Source organism: Chamaea fasciata, unplaced genomic scaffold, assembly GCF_029207755.1.
Source record: "Chamaea fasciata isolate MVZ Bird 193981 ecotype frontalis unplaced genomic scaffold, bChaFas1.0.hap1 SCAF_41, whole genome shotgun sequence".
NCBI classification, from domain to species: domain Eukaryota; kingdom Metazoa; phylum Chordata; class Aves; order Passeriformes; family Sylviidae; genus Chamaea; species Chamaea fasciata.
The window spans coordinates 1,787,935-1,809,143 of record NW_027094126.1 but is presented as its reverse complement, the minus strand read 5'-3'; the positions used below and the strand labels follow the sequence as shown (position 1 = coordinate 1,809,143).

The window sequence follows — 21,209 nt, the reverse complement described above, 5'->3', positions numbered from 1 at the left end:
TGAAAGGGTCATAGAATTGTCATGGAATGGTTTGGGTTGGAGGGGACCTTAAGCTTCATCACATTCCACCCCCTGCCATGGCAGGGACACCTTCCACTATCCTGGGTTGCTCCAAGTCCTGACCAACCTGGCCTTGGACACTTCCAGGGATGAGGCATCCTCTGGGAAATCCATTCCAATGACCTACCACCCTTACAGGGAGGAATTCCTTCCCAATGTCCCCCTCTAACGCTGTCCTCCGGCAATTTAAAGCCACTGCCCCTTGTCCTGGCACTCCAGCTCTCTCACCATCTTTCAAGGCCACAGTGAAGTCACCCCAAATTGTCCCTTTTCCAGGCTGAACAATCCCAATTCTCCCAGCAGAACTGCTCCATCCCTCTGGTCATCCTGGTGCTTCCCCTGGACTCTCTATGTCCTCCCTGTGCTGGGCTGCGGGCAGCTCTGCAGGTGGGGTCTCACTTGAACGGGGCAGGTGAGACTTCCCCCTGCTTACCTGCTGCCCGTGCTGGGAGCTCAGCCCAGGCTCGGGGGGTTCCTGGGGCATGTCCAGGTCTCCTCCACCAGCACCTAACGCCCTTCTCCCCAGGGCTGCTCTCCATCTATAAAAATGGCTGGGCAAAGATGGGTGAATTCCCGGTGCTCCTACAGGAAGGCAGCCCGGGCTGGCTCTGGTGCCCCACTAGGTGACACTGTGTATCCGTGGTTTGCTGCTTGACTCAAATAAATGAGCAGTTTTTGCTCTCAGATTGAAGAGCGTGTGGAAGAGGGATTAGACCAGGACTGGCAAAAGGAATAAGGACATGCAGGGATTTTTCACTTCCATTTCTGGCTCCAGGTGGCTCTCGAGGGCAGCTGAGGACAGCTGAGGGTTTTCCCCCCCCTTCCTACCAGCTGCTTTTTATTTAAGTTATTGTCACTTGAGCCTGAGATGGGTTTGGGTGGGAGAGAGTGGGATAAGAGCCAGAAGCAATGCAGTGAATGTTCTGCAGCAGCATGAGGAAATGTTCATGTGTATGCCATGGATATTAGGAAGAAGGGAAAAGCTTGCTGCCTAGTTGGAAGGTGTTAGCAGTTCCACAACCTACTGCTCATTTTCCTTTCTTTTAAATGGGGAAGTAAGACTTGCTTTGTACAGAGGAAAAACTAAAAAACCTGATGTGCAAACCCGATCTCCTTTCTGTCACCCTTCCCTGTTCCTAACAAAATCCATTTAGTATCAGATTTCCTCGAATTGCTAAGCAACCAGAGATCTCTCTGACTGGAAATTGTGCTATTTGAAAAGGGAGGGAAGACTATTTGTCGTGGACTTGGATTTATGGAATATGCCAACTGCTTGTTTCTAAGGAAACGCAATTGAATTTTACAGTGTCTTCCCGGTTACGTGATACTGAAGCGATACTGAGGCAATACTGGCCGCACTTACCAGAGACTTTAATCATAAAATCATTAATTCAAGTTAAATCTGAGGCATCTGTGAGTCTCTGACATACGGGGGGACACATCTGGTCACTCAGACCAAATGAACATCTTCAAGGAGAAATTAGCGCTAGGGGTACTTCTAAATAAAGTAATTGATTTTAAAAAAAAAAAAAAAAAAAAAAAGGTGACCAGATCATAAATTACTCTAGCCTTGAATCTATTAGTTATCATACCGTTTGAGTGCTTAATGGGCCATTTAATCTATTCTCCACTGGACAGGCGCCAAAAGAGACATTACACTAACGATGGATCGTTTGCTGGCCTGTCTTGCTGCCGTGAGGACTTTTACCAGTTAGAAGTCGTCTCTGCTTGTGGAAACCCCGAGGGCTCAGCAGTGTGCGAAGCCTCAACATCACGGCCGTGACATGTTTGGGCTGCGCAGGGCCAGGAGTCGGACTATGATGACCTTCGTGGGTCCCTTCCAACTCAGTATATTCAGCGACCCTGTGGTACTGTCACTTTTTGGCTCTGGCTGTGTGACTCAGTGGTTCCGTGACTCTTTTCCGTCACTCCGGTCGTGTTCCCTCAGGGAGCGCTGAGGCGGCGGCGGGGCCGTGCGCGCGCGTCCCCCTCACGAACCCGCGCGCGCCGCACTGCGCATGCTCCAAACTAACGGGCCGCGCGAGGGGCCCGGCGGCGCGGCCCTGAGGGAACGGCCCCGCCCCAGGGAGCGACGGCCGCAGTGAGGGCAGGGCTGAGGCGCGGCGGTGAGCGCCGGGACCTCATGTCGGCCTCGTTTGGTGGCTGTGGCGACCGCCAGGACTGCAGCCGACCGGGAGCGACAGCTCCACACCGCCCGTGGGCTGCGGCGCGCGAGGCGATAAGGGGAAGGGTGATGCCAAAGACGGGCGCGGTCTATTCCAAGCCCGCCTCTTACGAACCGTGGCCGTGCGTTCAGAGGCGCGGCCTGCTCCGGCCCCGCCCGCCCGTGTGGGTGGCGCCGACCCGTGTGGCGGCGGCGGGAGGGCCGGGGCGGGGGTAGAGGCGATGAGGGGCGTGGTCTCTCCAAGCACCGCCCCCCCGGCCCGCGGCGGTCTCCCGGATTCGCTGCCGCCGTGCAGGGGCGGGGCGGGGCTGGCGCTCGGCCGCGCCCCCGTGTCTGTGGCGGCCGCCCGAGCGCGGCGGCGGCAGGCGGAAGATGGCGGCGGCCGCGGCGGCGGCGCTGCGGGCCTGGTTCTGGAACGAGCGGTTCTGGCTCCCGCACAACGTGACGTGGGCTGACCTGGCCGGCGAGCCGGGCCCGCCGGGCAGCGGGCTGCAGTACCCGCGGGCCGCTCACGTCCTTTCCGCCTTCCCGCTGGCGCTCGGCATCTTCGCCGTGCGGTTGCTCTTCGAGAGGTGAGCGCGGGGCCGCCTCCGGGGCGGCGGGGCCGGGAGGCGCCGGGGTCTGTGAGCACCGGGCCGGGTCGGGGAGCGGCCCGGTGGGGGTTCCCCCACGCCCTTCGGGGCCTCCACCGGGCCCTTCGTGCGTGGAAAGGGAACATTGTGTAATCCCGGCAATCTGTCGCGACACGCACAAGCCCGTGGGGATCCGCTGCCCTGGGTCCGGCGGTGCTGAGGTAGTGCCCAGAAAACCCCACATTTTGTATAAAAATTCACTTTTATTCCTGCTCCTGCCCAGGAGGACCTCGCTGGAGTGACGGACAGAGCTGGCGGCTGCTGCTGCTGCTCCGCACTTGGCTTCCGTGTGTGTTTTATTGTACTTTCCCTGAGTTCCTGGATGAGGAAATAGGGCTCGTTCACATGGCCTGATGTATTATTAAATACTTGGTGGCTCTCCCTGGTCGCAGGGACGATGGATGTGAGTGCAAACCATCTCTGCCCATTAACAGGTGTAACACGGGATTCCTCATTTACCTGAGCATCCATAAACATGTGAACTTAGCCCTGGGGCAGAGGTAGATCCGTGTGTGGTGTGGATCTGCCACAGCCGCACGCAGTGTGTGGGTGGCAGAGATACTAATTAGTAAAGCGGCTTGCTTAGGAAACCCTTAGGTGAAATGGACCAAGACAGCCTGTATTGCTGTTCAGGCAGTTCATTAAACATTGATTTAATCTTAAATTTCTGCCTTGAAAGGGCAGAAGTTGGCCAGGTTGGATGGACTTGGAGCAACCTGGATCAGTGGAAAGTGTCTCTGCCTGTGACAGGGGGTGGAACTGGATGAACTTGAAGGTCCTTTCCAACCCAAACCATTCCATGATTCCAAAAATATTTTTAAGCATGAAAAGGGCTGCAGGACTAGAGTGGGAATTGTCTCGGGTTTTTTTTCCTGTGGGTTTTCTTTAAGAAGTGTGAGTTTTCCTGAGCTTTCAGAAATGAAGAAGAGGTGGTTGGGATGAATTAAAAGATGGCAGATATGGAGCAAAATGAAGCAGGGTGGAAGAGAGGTGAGAAACTTCACGGGCTCTGTTTTCTCCATGCTGTCTTTCTGCCCTTAGGAAAAAAAAAGTCTTCAGAGAACCCAGGAAAACACGTGGCACTGCCAAAAATCCCATCTCAGCTTGGTGTGCTGCTGGTCCTGGTCAAACCTTGGTACTTGCCAGGACGTGAGGAAAGGAGGTTGTGAGACACAATGATGCCCATGGAAAGGATATTGCAGGAGATCCCTAGTCCAGGTGTCAGTCAGGGGAAGAGGTGCGGAATATTTTCCTGGAGTTGTTGGGGAAGATGCAATGCATCCTCCTACACCTGATGGCACAGTGCTCCAGGCAGCATTTACTTTGTCCTGATAGTATCTCCCTGCTTTATGAAATTTCTTTTGTGTTAATTTCGGGTGGGGTCAAATTGCACTGAACTTCTGAGCCAGCAGAGCAAAACCTCAGTGGCCAAGGTCTGGTTCCTGAGGGGGGTTGTTCCTGCTCTCAGCTGTGTCTCGGTGGTGTCCCAAAGTGAAAGCAGATTGTGACAGCACATCTCAGGCAGTTTCTAGTGTGTTTATTTTAAAAGTGCGTATCTTTGGATAAACTCCTTTCTGTTCCCTCCAGCCACTTAGAACGTGTCATAAAAGTTCAGCTTTGTCTCAGTAAACTCCTGTGGTGCATTTATCGCAATTCAGGCTTTGCTTGTGTCAAATGTCTTTCTTGACACACATTTCACAGTTGGACTTGGTGACTCAGAATGTGAATTATGGACTCTTCTGGTTGAGCTGCTGCTTTTCTCTCTCCTTTTGTAGCTCCTCCCTGTGAGGAAGTGCTTTGTGCTACAACACTTGTAACACTGACACAGTTTTTATTAGTTAGCATTCCCCTAAAAACTACCTTTTACATCATGATATTGATAAAATAATTATAGTTTGTTTGTCTGTGGCAGTTTATGACTGTAGGGGTGAGGCAGAGGAAGGTGAAGCCAGTGATGAGTGGGAGAGTGAGGATTTTTGTCCAGCAAAAAGAAAGACTTCTGCCCTTAAATTTAGGTTTATATTTTTTATCCTTGATTATCCTTTTCAGTATTTCTGCTTGCACGTCTTGTCCCACTGCAGGCACACAAAAAAAAATCTGCAGAAATCTGGCTGTGATGTGTTTCTAGCTCCACTGGGATGCTCTTTGGCACCAAATGTGGGTGTTACTGGACAGATCTGAGGAAGGATCTGCAGCTCGTGTTCCTTCTGGGGAGGGAGAGAAAAAGGTGCTTTGAGATGTTACTTAATCAGGGCTGTTATGGAAGGAAGTGGTTAAAGCTTAACACAATGAAATTGAGAGGTTGTGGAAACACGAACTCAAAGAGTGCACGTTCAATAAATCTCACTCTGTAGACTGTTCTTCCTTCAAGAGCTGTAATAGGGAGTCACCAGCCAAACTGGAATGTTCATAAAGAAAGACTCTGCCTTTTTGTGAAGCACAACATGCCTGAGAACTATTTGTTACAACATAGGAGTCTGTGGACTTGGAAATTGGTGTCGGTTTTCAAATCAGTGTACGTTAACAACTGGTGTAAAAGAGGTGGCTGGGTAGGCTCAGGTGTGAGCTGATCCCTGTTGATAAAGGTTTTATGGAAGTGTTTATGTGATGAGAATTTCTTGCGGGAAGGTGTGGCACTGAGTTGACCTTGGGTATAGTTTGTTGCCGTTGACACTTCTATAAAATCATAAAATCATTTAGATTCAAAGGGACCTTTCAAGGCCACCTCATCCAGTCCTCTCCTCGAAGCAAGGCCAGTGTTCAGGCAACTCAGAAGATCTCGCGGTCTTCCGCTGTTCAGTTTGAACATCCCCAAGAGTGGAAGTTCTGCTGTCTATTTCCTATTCTGGGGGTTGTGCAGAACTTTGTCACTGTGGGATTCAGTGCAAAACACATCTGAAAACCTGCTCTGGGACCAAAAATTTGAAGTGCCACAGCAGTTTGAAGTATGAGTTTACCTAAATAGCAGGTCAGCTTGGGATTTTCCTGACTGGGCATGGGATTGAACACTCACTTCATATTCCACCTCCAAGTTCCCGTGTGAACTTCTGTGGTGCACTTGTGGTATATCCTGTAGGAAAGCAGACTATGAAGATGTTTAATACTCTATATTTTTCACATTTTTGTGGGGGTCTTGCCAAATGTTTCATGACATCAGGACACGATTTCTGGCCGGTGGTCTGGATTGTGGCGGAAGCCGTGAGCCTTTTGGAGCCAAGCTCAAAGGAAATCACTCCTTCCTTTTTTATTTTTTAGTTTTTTTTTTTTTTTTTTTTTAAAGAAAAGCTGTGGGTGTTGAAACGTAGTTTAGCATTTCCAGAGATGGGAGCAGAGCAGAGCTGGGAAGGGTCTGGAGCACAAGGAGAGGCTGAGGGAGTGGAGGGGCTGAGCCTGGAGAAAAGGAGATTCAGGGGGGACCTTGTGGCTCTGCACAACTCCCTGACAGCAGGCTCAGGTTGGACATCAGGAGGAATTTCTTCATGGAAAGGGTGGTCAGACCTTGGAAGGAGCTGCCCAGGGAGGTTTGGAGTCCCCATCCCTGGAGGTGTCCAAGGAAGGACGGGATGTCACACTGTGCTGGTGACACGGTGGGGACCAGGCACAGCTCGGTCTTGATGATCCTGGAGGGATTTTTAAACCTCAGAGATCCCGGGTAGAGACACAGGAAGAACTGGGGCAGACAGGGAAGCCTGAGCCTGCAGCGTCTGTCATTTGTTTAGTGTTTTCTGAGAGCTGGGTGTTCCTTTGGGATCAGTCACAAGCTGATCTGTAATTCCTCAAGGGAAAACCCCACGACCTGAGACTTTTCTTAAACACAGCCACAGATATTTGTTCCCGAAGCACTAAATGAGTATTCCCGAGAATAATTACTGTTGGAGCACTTAGAGCCACGACTCTCCTCAATTTTAATCTTTCCTTGTAAACACAAGGAGGAATTGTAACAATTGTGGTTGGAAAAAGCGGCATTTTCTGCTTGTTGGCACTGGGAGGCTCCTAAATGTGTGTAATTTCAGCTTAGCTCTCTCTGAAACAATCTCTCTGAGAAAGCAAAATGGCTTTAATGGTACAAATGTTTTGTCCTTTTCAAAATCGGTTTGAGAAACAGGTTCTTCCTTAAAATAACTGTTTAAAAATATTAAATATTGTTCCTTTAACCCTCCCTTCTGCCCCCCAACAGGAAAGGAGCAATTGACATGTCAGGTAATGCAGACATTTCCCTTGGAACCCTGAGCCCGTTCTGACACAAACGTGCAGCAAAACCTGTAATTTTGAACACGTTTGTATTCGTTTGAGTTGCAAACCCAGGCTTGTTTCCAGAGTCTGTGCTATAAAATCCAGGCAGAGTTAAATCAGTTTGGAATACACAGAGCACGTGGGACGGATGAGATCCTGAGATCAGGGATCTCTCAGACTGGAGGATTTGCATCTTCCTCTCTTCTCCTGAAGGAAACAAGCCACTTTAGTTTTCCCAAAGGCAGAAAAAAACCCCTCCCAAACCCCAAAAAGTTACTTTTGGGAGCTCTGTCACTTGAACTTCCCTTTTTTCTGAGCTAAATGACACCAAGGCCTATTTTGGAAACAAGATACTTTGTTTTAGGGTTTCATGTCCAGCATTTCTGTTCCCAGCAGACTGCTATCACTCTATTGTTTCATTACTGAGGAATGAGAATCCCCCTGGGGAGCACATTCAGATCCTTACAAGCCAAGGGCATTAAGATTTAATTTTTCGTTCTGGTGTGCACAGTATGTGCTGCCTGCAGTTACCATATGGACTAATAAAAGAAATTTCTTCACCTGGGAAGTGGTGGAATGGAGATTTCAAAAGCTTTTTCACCAGGTTTTGCAGCTGGTGACAAACCCAGGTCCTTGAGATTCAGGCAGAGGAGGGAAATAAATATCTTGTTTTAATCCAGCTCTTTCTGGGGACTTCTTGCAGGTTTATTGCCAAGCCATGTGCCATAAACCTTGGCATTCAGGACAGTGGACCTCACAGAGCCCAGCCCAATGCAATTTTAGAGAAAGTGTTTACATCCATCACTAAGGTGAGTCACGCTTCAAATTCCTCCTCTGTTCCACAGGGAATGGAGGCCTGGACGTGTTGCTTTGTGGGCTTTTTGCTTCCACTTTTCTGGATTGAGATGGACATTTCACACCCTGCATCCGCAAGTGGGCTCCTCCTGGTTTTACTTTGCCTCTGGCATGTCTTTCTGGTAGCAGAGTAAATTCCCTGTATGGCTGAGCCATGGTTTTGTGCACAGAAGAATCTTCTTTGGAATAAAATGTTCCCCCAATAGGCAGGTCTGAGCTGCTTCCTTTAGTCCAAATTGTACAGTGAGGATTCTTAGTTTAACAAGAGATTTCCCAGCATCTTCCAGTTTTCTTTGGAAAGTGTTCCTCTTTTTCTTGAGCTCAGTTCCTTTTCTGATTTTACTGGTTTTATTGTGAACGTCTTGCTATCATTTTTGCCATTTACTGTGAATCTGGACAGCAGTTGTCAGTGGAAGTGGATTATTCAGGGAGGTGTTCAGTCCGTGAAGGATGTCCTGATGAACATTTAATGGTGGCAGGAGATGTTTCTTTGGCTTATTTCCTTTTTTCCCTTAAGCTGCTCATAGGCCTACCCCACTACAGAATTACAGAATCCCACTGTACTTTATCCAATATTGAAGAAGTGCAATAGATTTTCATTAAAGATAACGAAATGGAAAGGTTTTTGTTGGGATTTGGTGATGCTGAACCTCATCTCCTGGAGCAGATAAAGGGGAATTCTATAAAAACCCTCAAAAAACTTGCCTTGTGGGAACATTAAAGTTTGGAATGATGTGTGAACTGAAAAATCCCCAGAATCTGATGCCCTTTGTTGGGAGAACTTCAATGCAGGGGATGTCCTTGAAATTAAAGTTTAGAAAACCCGGGAGGTTACAGGCTGTGCAGAATTTGTCTGGCTTATGAAACCTTTAACTGTGTCCCAGTGTGTTGTGTCTGCTCTTGGGTTTGGAGAGTCAGGCTGGGGGTGGCCCTGGTGCAGGGGAAGGATTTCACTGCTGCTCTGAGCTGGGAGCTCTGAATTCTTCCAGCAGGCAGGTGCTTTCCCAGTGCCCCAACCATTAAATCCCAGGAAAGTGCTGAGAGAGGTGGTGTGATGGAGTGACAGGACTGTCATTGTCCTAACGCTGAAAGTCAAATTACTCTGGTCCTGATTTTCAGCTGGGCAGACCGATGGTTTTGTATTAAATCAGCATTCTGCATAGCTTTTGTGATTTGTATGTAACTCAAATAGTAAAATGTGGTTATCACCTTCCAGTGGTAGAGCTCCCTGGCAGAGCCGGTCTGAATTATCTGACTCCTGGGCCATTGTAGAGGGAGTTACCAGGTTTGGTTCACTTTGATAAATCCATCTGTGTTCATTCAGACACAGTAGAGTTCCCAGGTGGAGAACAGGGATGTATTTTATCTATATTTGTATTTCAGTATTCAGTCTTCAAATACATTTTCATTTATAAACTTTGATAACAGAAACAACACAATTTCCACTGTGCCCTTATGGAATATACAAATATCTACTGTGTTAAACCAACTCTTACTTTAAAGTTTCCCTGTCCTTGCTGTGAGTAGCAAACCTTAAGCATCTTTAGCTTTGCTCCTCCTTTGTTTTCTTGGCGGTTTGAACTGATGTGCAGCTTTGACAGGTAGGACGGGACACTTTAACAGCTCCTCCCCCCAAATTAACAGACAGAGCAGTCACATTCTTTGTCTTAATGTGCTGTCAACTGATGAAATAGGTGAGGCAATGCTCAACCAAAACCATTCTGAGTAATTAAGTAATTAGTGGCTTATGAAGGTTAAACCTGAATGACCATTTGTGGCGGTGGATTCTTGCTTGCATTCTCTGCGGTACCCTCCCGGTGTGTTCTTTGTTATCTGTGCATTATTTCTGTCTTAGCACAGGACTGAAAGTAGCTTGAGGAGTGGGAGAAATGACATTTGTTTCATTTTCCTTCAGTCTCCAGATGGAAAAAGGTTAGAAGGCTTGTCCAAGCAGCTGGACTGGGATGTCCGAAAGATCCAGCGCTGGTTTCGGCATCGGAGGAACCAGGACAAACCCACCACCCTCACTAAATTTTGTGAGAGCATGTATGTTTGTGCAGAGGGGCTTCATCTTAGAACGCTAGCTGTTCTCTAGCTGGGCCTGGGGGCAGCTGGTCTGCCAGACCAGGGCCAAAACTCCTGTACAAGCAAACGAGGGCAGTTAAAGGAGGTTTTAAAATTCTGAAGTGTTTTGTGGGCATGCCTGAGAGACCAGAGCGGGGTCCAGGAGTCAGTGCTGAGCGGCTTTAGACACCGGGCCACATCTTTCATGGCACTTGAGAGTGTCTGTGTCTGCGTGTGCACACGTCTGAGTGTGTCCATGTCTGTGTCCAAGTGTCCATGTCCGTGTCCATGTCTGTCTGTATGTCCATATCTGTGTCCATGTCTCTGTGTATGTCCATGTCTGTTTGTGGTCCGTGTGTCCATGTCCGTGTGTCCATGTCTGTGTATTCATATCTGTTTGTGTGTCCGTCTGTTCATGTCTTCATGTCCATGTCTCCATGTGTGTCCATGTGTCTGTGTCCATGTCTGTGTGTCCATGTCCATGTCTCCATGTCTGTTTGTGGTCCGTGTGTCCATGTCTGTGTATTCATATCTGTTTGTGTGTCCGTCTGTCCATGTCTCCATGTGTGTCCATGTGTCTGTGTCCATGTCTGTGTGTCTATGTCCATGTGTCCTTGTTCGTGTTCGTTTGTCCGTGTGTCTGTGTCCGTGTGTCTATGTCCATGTGTCCATGTCCTTACGCCCATGTCCATGTTTGTATCTGTGTCCATGTGTCCATGTCCATGTGTCCGTGTCCGTGTGTCCATGTCCATGTCCGTGTGTGCACGTGCCCCCCCGGCTGTCAATCCCCTGGGACGCTCCTGCAGGGCTGCTTTCCCCCCCAGAGCTCGTTCCTGTCCCCGCAGGAATGACCTTCTGCCTTTCCCACTTACAGACACTCCTTGGCCTCCTTTTCTTCTCTCTTCAGTCCATTCTTTGTTCCCTGTTCCCCCCGAGCTCCTGCAGTTTTCTCTGTAGTGCAGTAGAACCTCAGTATTTTTTCCTGACTTGTTTCTCCTCTGCTGATTTCTTTCCTTTCCAGTAACTTTCAATTCTTCCCCCAGTATGGTTTTGTCTACCTAAAGCCACAAGGTAAGAGGTAAAAATACATACATTAGGAGACCTCTGGGTGACAACAGCTTTGCTTGTTGTTATCTCGTTGTCTCTTAAAGCATATGAATGATGCATGTTCACCCTGAATTTCAAACTTGGCTGTTGATGCAAACTCATGTGTGGCGTGAAAACTCTTCAACAGGTTTATGTTACCTGTTTAGAAATGAAGGTGGGCAAAGGCTTTCAGGTGTCAGATTTGGGGGTTTTCCCAATTATTTAAATTAATTTTACTAATGCTAACCAAAAGCTGATTCAATGTCCTAAGTTTGTTTGTTTGTTTGTTTGTTTTCTTCTTTTTCCAGGTGGAGATTTACATTTTATTTAAGTATATTTTTTTATGGAATCAGGTTTCTCTGGACGGTGAGTTACTCTCTCACCCACATTGTTGTTCTGCGTGGTTGCAATTGAATGACCCCTGATTTGGGATCCTGGGGGTTCTGTTAAACACCTTCTTTACACTATAGGGAAGTTTCTAAACAGATCTGTCGTTTTGGAATTATTTGAAAAATTTTTGACGTGTTACCCCAGAATTTTGGAAAGAACAAGGTGGGTTTGGGGGTTTTTTTGCAATAGAGAGCTGCTCTTTTTTTTCTCCCTCTTGAAAGGATAGAGGTTCATCTCCTTGGGTCTTTCTTAGAACTGTATGATTAGTCTAGAAATTTCCATTGCAGCAGAACTTGCATTGACAGCACAAATTAGACTTTAAATCACTATAGTGAGATTTTAACAGTAAATGTAATTTTAATGGCAGAATGAAGGTAAAATTTCAGTGAAGCAGTGCTATAGTGTCAGGTGACTTTAGGTGCTGGGGAAGAAAACACCCAGAACAAACTGGGATTTTATAAAACTTCTTATTTAATGAGAACCTACCTGTTCCTTTTAGGCACCCTGGTTTTGGGACACACGACAGTGCTGGTACAACTACCCTTTCCAGGTACGAGAGAAGCACCTCCTAAATTCCAACTTTTTGGACAATTTCAGTTTTTATTTTTGTTACTGTTACTGGATTAAAACTCTGCCGTTTACTCTTTGTGCCTTTACATCCTGGTTAGGTTTGCCAACAGCAGGGTTTCTTCAGATACATCTGACTCAGTCACTTTATGTTTCCTCGCTGCTGAGATTATTAAGAGTGGGAGAAAAAGGCATAAAATCATAGTGGTAATTTATTTATTTACTGTTTAGAGGCCAAGGCTGTTCCAGAGCCTGGTTTTCCTACTCCAAGAGGCTTCAGCAGGAGTTGTAAATATTGACAAGGGAATTTACTCCTTTGGAAGAAAGCTCAAACACACAATTATATTTGTGTGAGTAAGCCTGGAGTTAGATGCCTGTTGCTTACGCTTGTTTTTATTAAACCTGAATGATTTAACTTATGCCTCAGCAATTCTGGAGAAAAAAAAAATGGCGTGGAAAAGGAGGAAGGAAAAAAAGTGATTTTAATGTAAATTCTGAATTATTTTGCCTTGTAACTGTGCTATCTCTGTCTGTTTTCCAGCCTCTAACATCCAGGCTTTATTATTACTATATCTTGGAGCTGGCCTTCTACTGGTCCCTCATGTTTTCTCAGTTTACAGACATTAAACGGAAGGTGAGATGAACCAGAATTGCATTAACCACTCAATAGCAGTAATAAAAATAATAATAAATAGGTAGGACTAACAAAAAATGGGAGTGTGACTGGCCAGGAAAGCCAAAATGCAGTGATAATTATGTTTTCTTCCTCACTTAGAACTTTGTGAGCCTCCCTTCTCCTGTAAGCACTGAGAAAAAGGGAGGAGCAAGGCTGACCTGCAGCCTGGTGTAACCTTGAGTTCCTTTCATCTTCCAGGGGACAGAACAGCATCACTCAATACCTCCCAATCAAAAGTTAACAAATCATTGCCTAAAAATAGATTGAACTGGAAGGCTTGCAAGAAAATGAGCTGCTCCAAGCAGGACCTTGCTGGAGCTGCTGAGGAAATGGCAAACGCTAGGGCAATAATGAATGGGGGTTTTGAAAGGAATTTCTCATCTGTGTGAGGAGCAGATGATGAGTGGTTGCAGTTGCTCAAACCTAATTCTGTCGTGCTGTGTTCCAGGATTTGGTTATCGTTGCTGTTGGAGAACAGTCCCCAGTAAATCCTGGCTTACTGCTTCCTTTACGCGAGCTGCAAAGCAGCAAATTATCCCAATTTTTTGCAGTGGCTGTTAAAAAAAAAAAACAAAAACAAACCAAATTTACCCAGGCGTTTTTTCTGTGCTGAAATATTAGCAGGTGGGGGCAGTATGGAATACAGTGGAGCTGCAGATAGGGAGTGATGAGCAGCCTCTGGGACTCTGTAATGGTTAATTTTGACTTTAGCAAGTGGATGACATTCCCCACTGCAGCAGGGGGAGGTACAGGAAGCCAGGGGCTGAAGTGCAGATGTTGTGAAGCCCTGAAGATTGTGCACTGTAAACATTTTTCATTCTTCCTGCTGAGTTACCTGGTGTTCTGTGCCTGCTCTGCCCTGGCAGGGCTTGATCACTGACAGCAGTAACAGCACTTTAAATGTGTACCAGGCGCTGAGGGGATGAGCAGTGCGTTTGAAAAACCAGAAGGAGACAAAAATAAGGGTGATTTTGTCCTCTGAATCATATCTCTGGGGTCTGCAGGTACAGTTGTGTGTGTGCCAGAGAGACTGTGCTCATCCCTGAGCAGGCAGAGCTCTGCCTTGAGCAGCACCAAAGCTGAGGGACCTTTCTGGAAGCTTTTGTGGAGATGGTGGGAGTGTGATGAGCTGTGATCGGTGTGAAGTCAGAGCCTGAGCAGGAATCCTGTGACCCCAGTGACTCGGTTGGGTGGCTCTGCTCCAAACTTTTGCGTTTGTGTGACAGCCAAAGATTCTTCATCCGTGGTTTTCCTGCTTCCAGGACTTCCTGATCATGTTCGTCCATCACTTGGCCACGATCGGACTCATCACGTTCTCGTACATGAATAACATGGTGCGGGTTGGAACTCTGGTGCTCTGCCTCCACGATGCTTCAGATTTCCTCTTGGAGGTGAATTTCCTCTCTAACCTTTGCATCCCTAATGCTGGGGTGATCTCAGGGGAGCAAGCTGCCACTCCTGTTCTTGGTAAACTGCTTTAAATGTGCCGTGAAATTCGTGCTGCTGATCCTGCCTTGTCAGCTTTGCTTCCAAACTGCTCGAGTGCTGGGAGTCACAGAATCGTGGAGTGGTTGGGGTTAGAAGGAACCTTAAAGGTCATCCAGTTCCACCATCCCAGGTTGCTCCAAGTCTCATCCAACCTGGCCTTGGACACTTCCAGCTTCTCTGGGTAACCTGTGCCAGAGAGAGCCTCACCACCCTCTCAGAGAGGGTGACTGTATCCTCTGGCAGTTTGAAGCCATTCCCTCTTGTCCTGTCACTCCAGGCCTTTGTAAATGGTCTCTCCCATTGTTCTTGTAGGACCTTATAAATAACAGTATAAAAATAGTAGCACGTTATAATAATCCCTCTTTGTTCCAAACTGTACAAATTTGATTGAGAGTTTCTTGCAGCTCTCCAGCTGGATAATTACAGGAGTGCACAAAGGGAATAACATTTGCATGTTTATTGTCTCTTGTAGGCTGCAAAACTGGCCAATTATGCCAAGTACCAACGTCTGTGTGATGCTTTCTTCATGCTCTTCGGGGTCGTGTTCATCGTCACCCGGCTGGGCATTTACCCTTTCTGGTAAGCACCTGGAGCTGGGAGGTCTTGCTTGTTCTCCCAATCCTTTCAGCAGAGTCTTTGTTTTAGACTTTTCCCAAGCATTCCAGCTGTCCCTTGGGACAGCCTGGAGTGGCACATGGCCTGAGTGCTGTTTGGGGCAGGAGGTTTGAGTAGGCACATGGAGAAATCTCTCCCCAGTCAGCTGAGGGACTGGGAGAAGAGTCCAGAATCCCATTCACAGCTGCCCCTCCCCTGCTGTAGTAATGACAGAGTCAGCCAGAATCTGCTCTGAGAGGCTTGAAGGATTCTCTGCTTCTCTGAAGAAGTTCTAGAAATAATTACAAGTGAGGCACAGTCTCTTGAGGTAATTTTTGTTTGTATCTGGCTTAGTCATCACTGCAGTTTCTGATTCTTATGACACTTCTGTCCTGTCCTTGTGTCGTGACTATTCAGAGCCTGAAAAAAGTCTGAGGTTTCTTGGGAGGTAAAACCCTGGATAAATGGCTTAGAGAGAATCATCCCATAATGAGATTCCCTCTCACCTCAGTAGGTCAGACCTGGAGCAGTGCTTTGGTTAATGAGCTGTTGTCCGTTTATTGTGTGTGGCGACAATTTGCTTAACATCATTTTACTGCGTGTATTTATTTCCTAGGCCGTGAACACCTGCCATTCCCATTCTTCTTGGGTGCCTGGCAGGCAACAACAATCCTTTCACTTTAGGATCAGGGTTGCAGTTAAAGCTCTTGCTTATTTTCCAGTAAATGCACCAAAGGACTCCGGATGAAGAAAAGCTTTAATTCCTGTTTCCTCACAGGCTCCTTCCAGAAACAGATGAGAGAGTTTTTGCAGCTGCCTGTCTGTCGTGAGGGGATGCTCTTACCTCACACCAGTGCTCAGCATCCTGTAAATCTTTAATGTGTTTTCCACTGGCTGTAATGTCACTCCTCAGCTTTGTAGAGGAATCTGGCGAAGCTGCAGCAGCACTGCAGACCCTGTGCTGTTTCACTGCACGTGTATTCCCTTCCCTAATTAGTCATCCAAAACATCAGCAGATCTCTGGAATTGCGTTTAATTCTTTCATAAACCTGCTATGAGTTAAATACTTCTGGAGCTGCCTTTTGGGGAATTTTGGTTCTTGTTTGAAAGGCTTGTTTTGCTTTTCTTGTGAAATGTTAAAAGCTGTGTGAAATTAATGTGGTTGTTAAAGGTCTCTCCGTACCTCTCTGCATCATAAAATCTAAAGTGTTTATTAAATTGCTGAAGGACTGGCAATAACTCCCAGCAACAAGAACAGCAAAACAGTAATGAAAGAAACACAAAGCTTGGGCCATAAAGCAATTTGGAGTCTTCCAGCCTGGTGGAGGAATCTATAAAACTCTGAGGGAAGAGAAGAGCACCCAGGGAGGGAGGGAGGCCTTCTGGGGACAAAATTCCTTCCTGATCCCAGAATCCTTGAGGTTGGAAAAGCCCTCCAAGACCACCGAGTCCAGCCTGTGACTAATCCCCACCAAAGCAGTGTCCAGTTGTTCCTCGGGCACCCGCAGAGATGGGGACACCTCCCTGGGCCTTCCAATGCCTGACCACATAAGAAAACGTCCAAGCTGAACCTTTCCTGGCACATCCTGAGGCCGTTCCCTCTTGTCCTGTTGTTACCTGGGAGCAGAGCCTGGCAGCCCCTCCCAGCTGTCCCCTCCTGTCAGGGAACTGTGCAGAGCCAAGTCTCCCCTGAGCCTCCTTTTCTCCAGCTGTTCCCAGCTCGGGATGGCCTCCAGCCCCTCAATATCTCCTTTGCTGTGAGGGCCCAGAACTGGACACAGCCTCACAGTGCCCAGCACAGAGGGACAACCCCTGCCCTGCTCCTGTGCCCACACTATTTTTGAAACGGTTTTTGATCTTTAAATCTGGGTGAAAGCTGCCCAAGCAGGAAGGTGTTAACGGTTGTTTTGGTGACCAGAGCAGCCTGACATCACTTCCTGTGAAGTTGTTATAAATAAATGCTTGTGCTTTGGAGAAGAAAATTGGCAGCAGATCCGTGTGTGTGTGTGTGTAACCAAATTGCAGCACATTCACATGTTCTGTTTTGTTGCTCGGTTCAAATGCTCCTAATGAGCTTTCCTCAGTCTCCTGACTCTGGCAGGAGCAGAGCAGCAGATGCTCAGTGAGACACAAACTGTTGTGCATCTGGCCTGGCACCTCCAGTCAGAGCTGGGCACAGCTGAGCTGAAATGTGTTTCTGGGTCTCTTTAAGGATTTTGAACACAACCCTGTTTGAAAGCTGGGAGCTGATCGGTCCCTACCCTTCCTGGTGGCTGTTCAACGGGCTCCTGGTGACCCTGCAGGTGTTACACGTCATCTGGTCTTACCTCATCATCCGCACGGCCTCCAAGGCCCTGGTGAGGGGCAAGGTAAGGCTGAGGGAGGCTTCTGAGTCCTCTTTTCTACAAACCCCATGAAGGAATCATGAGAAATTGGGCTTTTCAGTGAGGGCTGGTGTTGGTTCTTAAGGGACTTGCGTCAAGAGTTCACAAAAATTTCTTTTTTTGTTTACCTTGGTTGGTCTGCACTTGTGAGTTCCCAGGTGTGTTCAGAGGCAGGGAGACTCTTCCTGGGCATGCAGGGAAATAACTCCATTTTCTAGTCCATTCAAATCTCCTAAAATGATGATTATGACACTCTTGTTGTGCACTCTGGAGTTTAAGGTGGTAGCAGGATCTCTTTTGGACAAGAGGGTGAACGTACAGGATGTTTCCCAACTTCAGCCGGTCCTTGGGTTGTGCTGGGGATTGTGCATCTTCACCGGCTTCTGTCTGCCAGTGCAGGCACTGAGCTCCAGCTCCCAGGGGAAGGATTCCCAGGGCTGCAGTGGGGTTTGCTGGTTGTCAAAAATCACAGAATGGCCTGGGTTAGAAGGGACCTTAAAGATCATCCAGTTCAAGGCCAGACTGGACAGGGCTTGGAGCGACCTGGGATAGTGGAAGGTGTCCCTGCCCGTGGCAGGGGGTGGAACAAGGTGAGCTTTAAGGTCTTTCCAACCCAAGCCATTCCATGATTCTATGAAACCAGCAAGAAAGCGGATTTAGTAGCACAAATGCTTTTTTCCTGTCAGATATTCTGATCTGGGTTTCTCTGATGGCTCTGCATTATTTTGTGTTTGACTTTAGCTGCCCCTACACATGGATTGTGGCCTTGAAAAATATAAATATTCTGGTTGACTCTGGGGGCAGGCAGGTTTCAGGGTACGAGCTCTTCATCCGTTCCCCACAGCTGCTACTACAAATGCCTTATTTTCATTCTCTGCAGCTGTTTCTGTATCCTGAGTTCTACACCTTTTCCCTTTCCTTGGTTCTCTCCTGTCCAGGTGACCTAGCCAGAGAAAGGACTCTAAGCTCTGTCTCCTTCATTCTTTTCTCCTTTTCTCTGTGCCAGATTGGAGCTGGACAGTTTCACCCTGTGCATGTAAGTGTGACCTGTGGTTCTGTTTGTTCACTGAAACACGTCTGTGTCGAGGCCAAGACAAAAGCAGAGCCCTGGTCTGGGGGCTTTGGTGCCTTCTCCTTCTCTCCCTGGTCCTGACAGAGTGCTAAAATACTGTTTTTTCCAAAGGTCAGAGCAGTGTCCTGGGGTCTGTTCTTACCTGCTGCCACCTGCCTGCACAACCTTCACTTTCTGCTTTTACACACCCACACACTCCAGTTTCTTCCTTTGCTCCTCATCAGCACCACACTGAGGGGGAGAGGGCAGGAGGAATTTACTCCTTCTTGTGAAAAGCAGTGAAACAGTCACTTCTCCCCCCAAAAACAGAAAAAATGTCAAGGGATTTCTGCTTCTTTCCAGTGACCCTTTGAACTTCCAATACAGCAGGAGATTGGGGAAAGATAGCAAAAGTTCTGGCAACAGGCAGAAGCCAGGACATCCAAAAAGTTCCCGGAGATCATTAACTTCATCTGGCTTCCAGCCAGATCTTCCCTGGAGTTCAACCACTTCCTGCTGCTGGAGAGCCCTAACCCTGACTCCAGGAGACTCCTTGGAATCCTTGGAAAGCTGCAAGCCAGAGCACATGGAGTCACTGAGGGCTGTTGGCTGCAGAGGGAGGGGAGTGAGCAGAGTGAGGAGCTGCCTTGGGCAGAGCAGGGGCTGCTCTCCAGGCCTGGCTCATGCTGGGGAGGTTTGGCTCTGGCACCTGCCACCACCCAAGGTGTGTGTTTGCAGTTGGGGCTGGGTTTATGGGCTTTTCCCTTCCCCTCCTGGCTCTGCAGGGTTGCCCTGCTGTGGCACTTGGAGCAGCTGGCACCACACTCCTCCTGGGAAGGTTCAAAATCCCACGGGGAAGTCAAATGGAGCTGGATTTGCAGGCAGTCTCTGAACTAAGGCATACTCTGTAAGCAGATCTGGATCCCTGGGCTGAGGCTCCTCCTGTTCTGAGCAGGTGTTTGCTGGATCAGACACTGCCTTTGTTCTCCATCCCCTGTCCAAACAGGCTCCTGGCTCCTAAATGGGATGTCCCAGATGAAGCACAGGCTGTGGAAAATGGAGGTGCTTTGTTCGAGCACTGATGTGATAAATAAAGCCGGTTAATTTTTAAAATAGCGAAGCTGCTCCCTGTAGGACAGAATGTTCTCTCTCAAACTGACACATTCCTGGTTTTTGGTTGTTGGACCCACTTGTGATTGTGGCATGAGGAATTTTTGATTCAAACAAATAGTTTAGAAAAATGGCCTTGAACTGATCTAGAGAGGAGCTCTTGGAAGACAAGAACAACGCCAGATCTGTAATATCATCTGATCTGGTGAGAACAAGAGTGAAGTGCTATCACAGATATACAGAATATTTGGAAAATGGAGCTCAGCTTTCCAAATCGTCTTTTTCAGTGTCTGTGTCTTGTTCCTAATGTGATGACGGGCTCCTTTTTGGGAGCTTGAAGTGAGCCAGACTCAAATGTAGGAGGTAGATATGAGTGAATGTAGTTCATCACAAGGACCCAACCTTCTAGCTGCTGGTTTCTGTCAATTTTTCAACTCCCTTTCTCCTCTCCCACTACCCAATTCCATTGGGAACGTTTAGGTGTCCAAGGATGACCGCAGTGACGTGGAGAGCAGCTCTGAGGAGGAGGATGTGACTTCCAACAGCACAAAAGGAATTTTCAGCACTTCCAGTAACGGTTCCAACCGCCTGAACGGCCACGTGGCCGGCGGCCAGTGGACAGGGGAGGAGTAAGGCCCTGGGCTGGCCTCGAGCAAACACGAACTTCTCTTTCAATATCTAGTTGTGTTGAGCTCCACATTCCCAAGTGATCTTTAATCAAAAACCCCTTCCCCAGAAACCTCCAGCAGACCTGAAACGGGCACACAACCCTGACCAGTCAGAGGCGTTGCACGGCACAAGGGATGAAGCCAACGACCGGGGGCAAAAAACAAAGCTGCAGATTTCACTTCAAGCCATTCTGTACTTCAAAAGTACAAGAAAACACCCCTGAGTCCTGTTGATATTTGCAGAGGTGTGTTTGTTTGTGACAAAGTGGCTTTTACTGGGATCAAGTCAAGGCAGAGCAGGTCTGGACCGCGGCGTTCGGTGCCACTCAGTGACGGTTCGCTCCCGGCAGGTGCAGCAGCTCTTGATGCACTCCAGAAGCCACTTCAGAGCGTGGAGAAGGCAGGTTCCGTGTCCCAGCTGCCCTGGGTGAGGCAGAGACTCTGCTCCCAGCCGAGCTTTGAACTGTGCTAACCCAGAACCACTGCTCTGCCTCGCCCCAGGGTGCTGGGGAGGTCCCAGCTGCTCATCTCTGCTGTCACCAGGGACCAGGCCAGCGTCTGCTGCCTCTTTTGGTGCTGCAAACCCCTCTGAAGTCTTGACCAAAGCCTTCTGCAAGGGGGTGGGGGGGTGGTTTATTGCCCCTGAGACAACCAGCATAATCCAGGCCTTTTAAATTGTTTTCTTCCCGTTGCAAATTGTGGTTTTGAAGACTTCTCTAGACTTACTGGATTCAGATGGCTAAGCTGAGATCGGAGGGAGGATCAGAACTGGTGGGCTGGGTTTAACTCTCCAAAAAATGAGATGTTTTGGTCCTGTGATTGTTGCTGCTCTGATGTTAGAGCTGTGGAGGAACCCGGGGCTGGAAGAGCAGCCACACTGTGGGCTTTGCTTCTCTTTTTTTTACTCAATGGTACTTGGGGGCAATGGAACAGTCAATAAGGAGCAGAATTTTGGAAACTTCTCGAGTTGTTACCATTTTATACTGTTGTTTACTCTTATCTCCAATTAAATGTTGCTTCAGAAACCTGGGGTGATGTGTTTCATCTTGAGGAAAGAGAGGACAGCACGTGTCCTCTTGGCTGTCCCTGAGCACCTGAGCTGCTGCCAGGACCACAGGAGAAACAGCTTTTTGGAAGAACAGAAGTGATGGGCTCGTGGAAAGCAT

At 48.1% G+C, this 21,209-nt stretch overlaps 1 protein-coding gene across 3 annotated transcripts; it reads left to right on the top strand.

Annotated features, from left to right (window-relative positions):
* The first annotated feature begins 2,614 nt into the window (after positions 1–2,614).
* Positions 2,615–21,068, top strand: CERS5 (ceramide synthase 5). 3 transcript variants are annotated; one of them, XM_066207563.1, is made up of 11 exons: positions 2,618–2,817; positions 7,814–7,919; positions 9,881–10,011; positions 11,424–11,481; positions 12,005–12,055; positions 12,614–12,706; positions 14,011–14,139; positions 14,709–14,815; positions 17,043–17,199; positions 18,221–18,250; positions 19,856–21,068. In XM_066207563.1, the coding sequence occupies exons 1-11, from the start codon at positions 2,618–2,620 to the stop codon at positions 20,006–20,008; spliced, it is 1,215 nt and encodes a 404-aa protein (XP_066063660.1). In that variant the 3' UTR covers positions 20,009–21,068. The 3 variants fall into 3 exon arrangements, with proteins under 3 accessions (XP_066063659.1, XP_066063660.1, XP_066063658.1); XM_066207562.1 differs by lacking the exon at positions 18,221–18,250 and having other exon boundaries at positions 2,615–2,817; XM_066207561.1 differs by lacking the exon at positions 19,856–21,068 and having other exon boundaries at positions 18,153–18,244.
* The last annotated feature ends 141 nt before the right edge of the window (positions 21,069–21,209 follow it).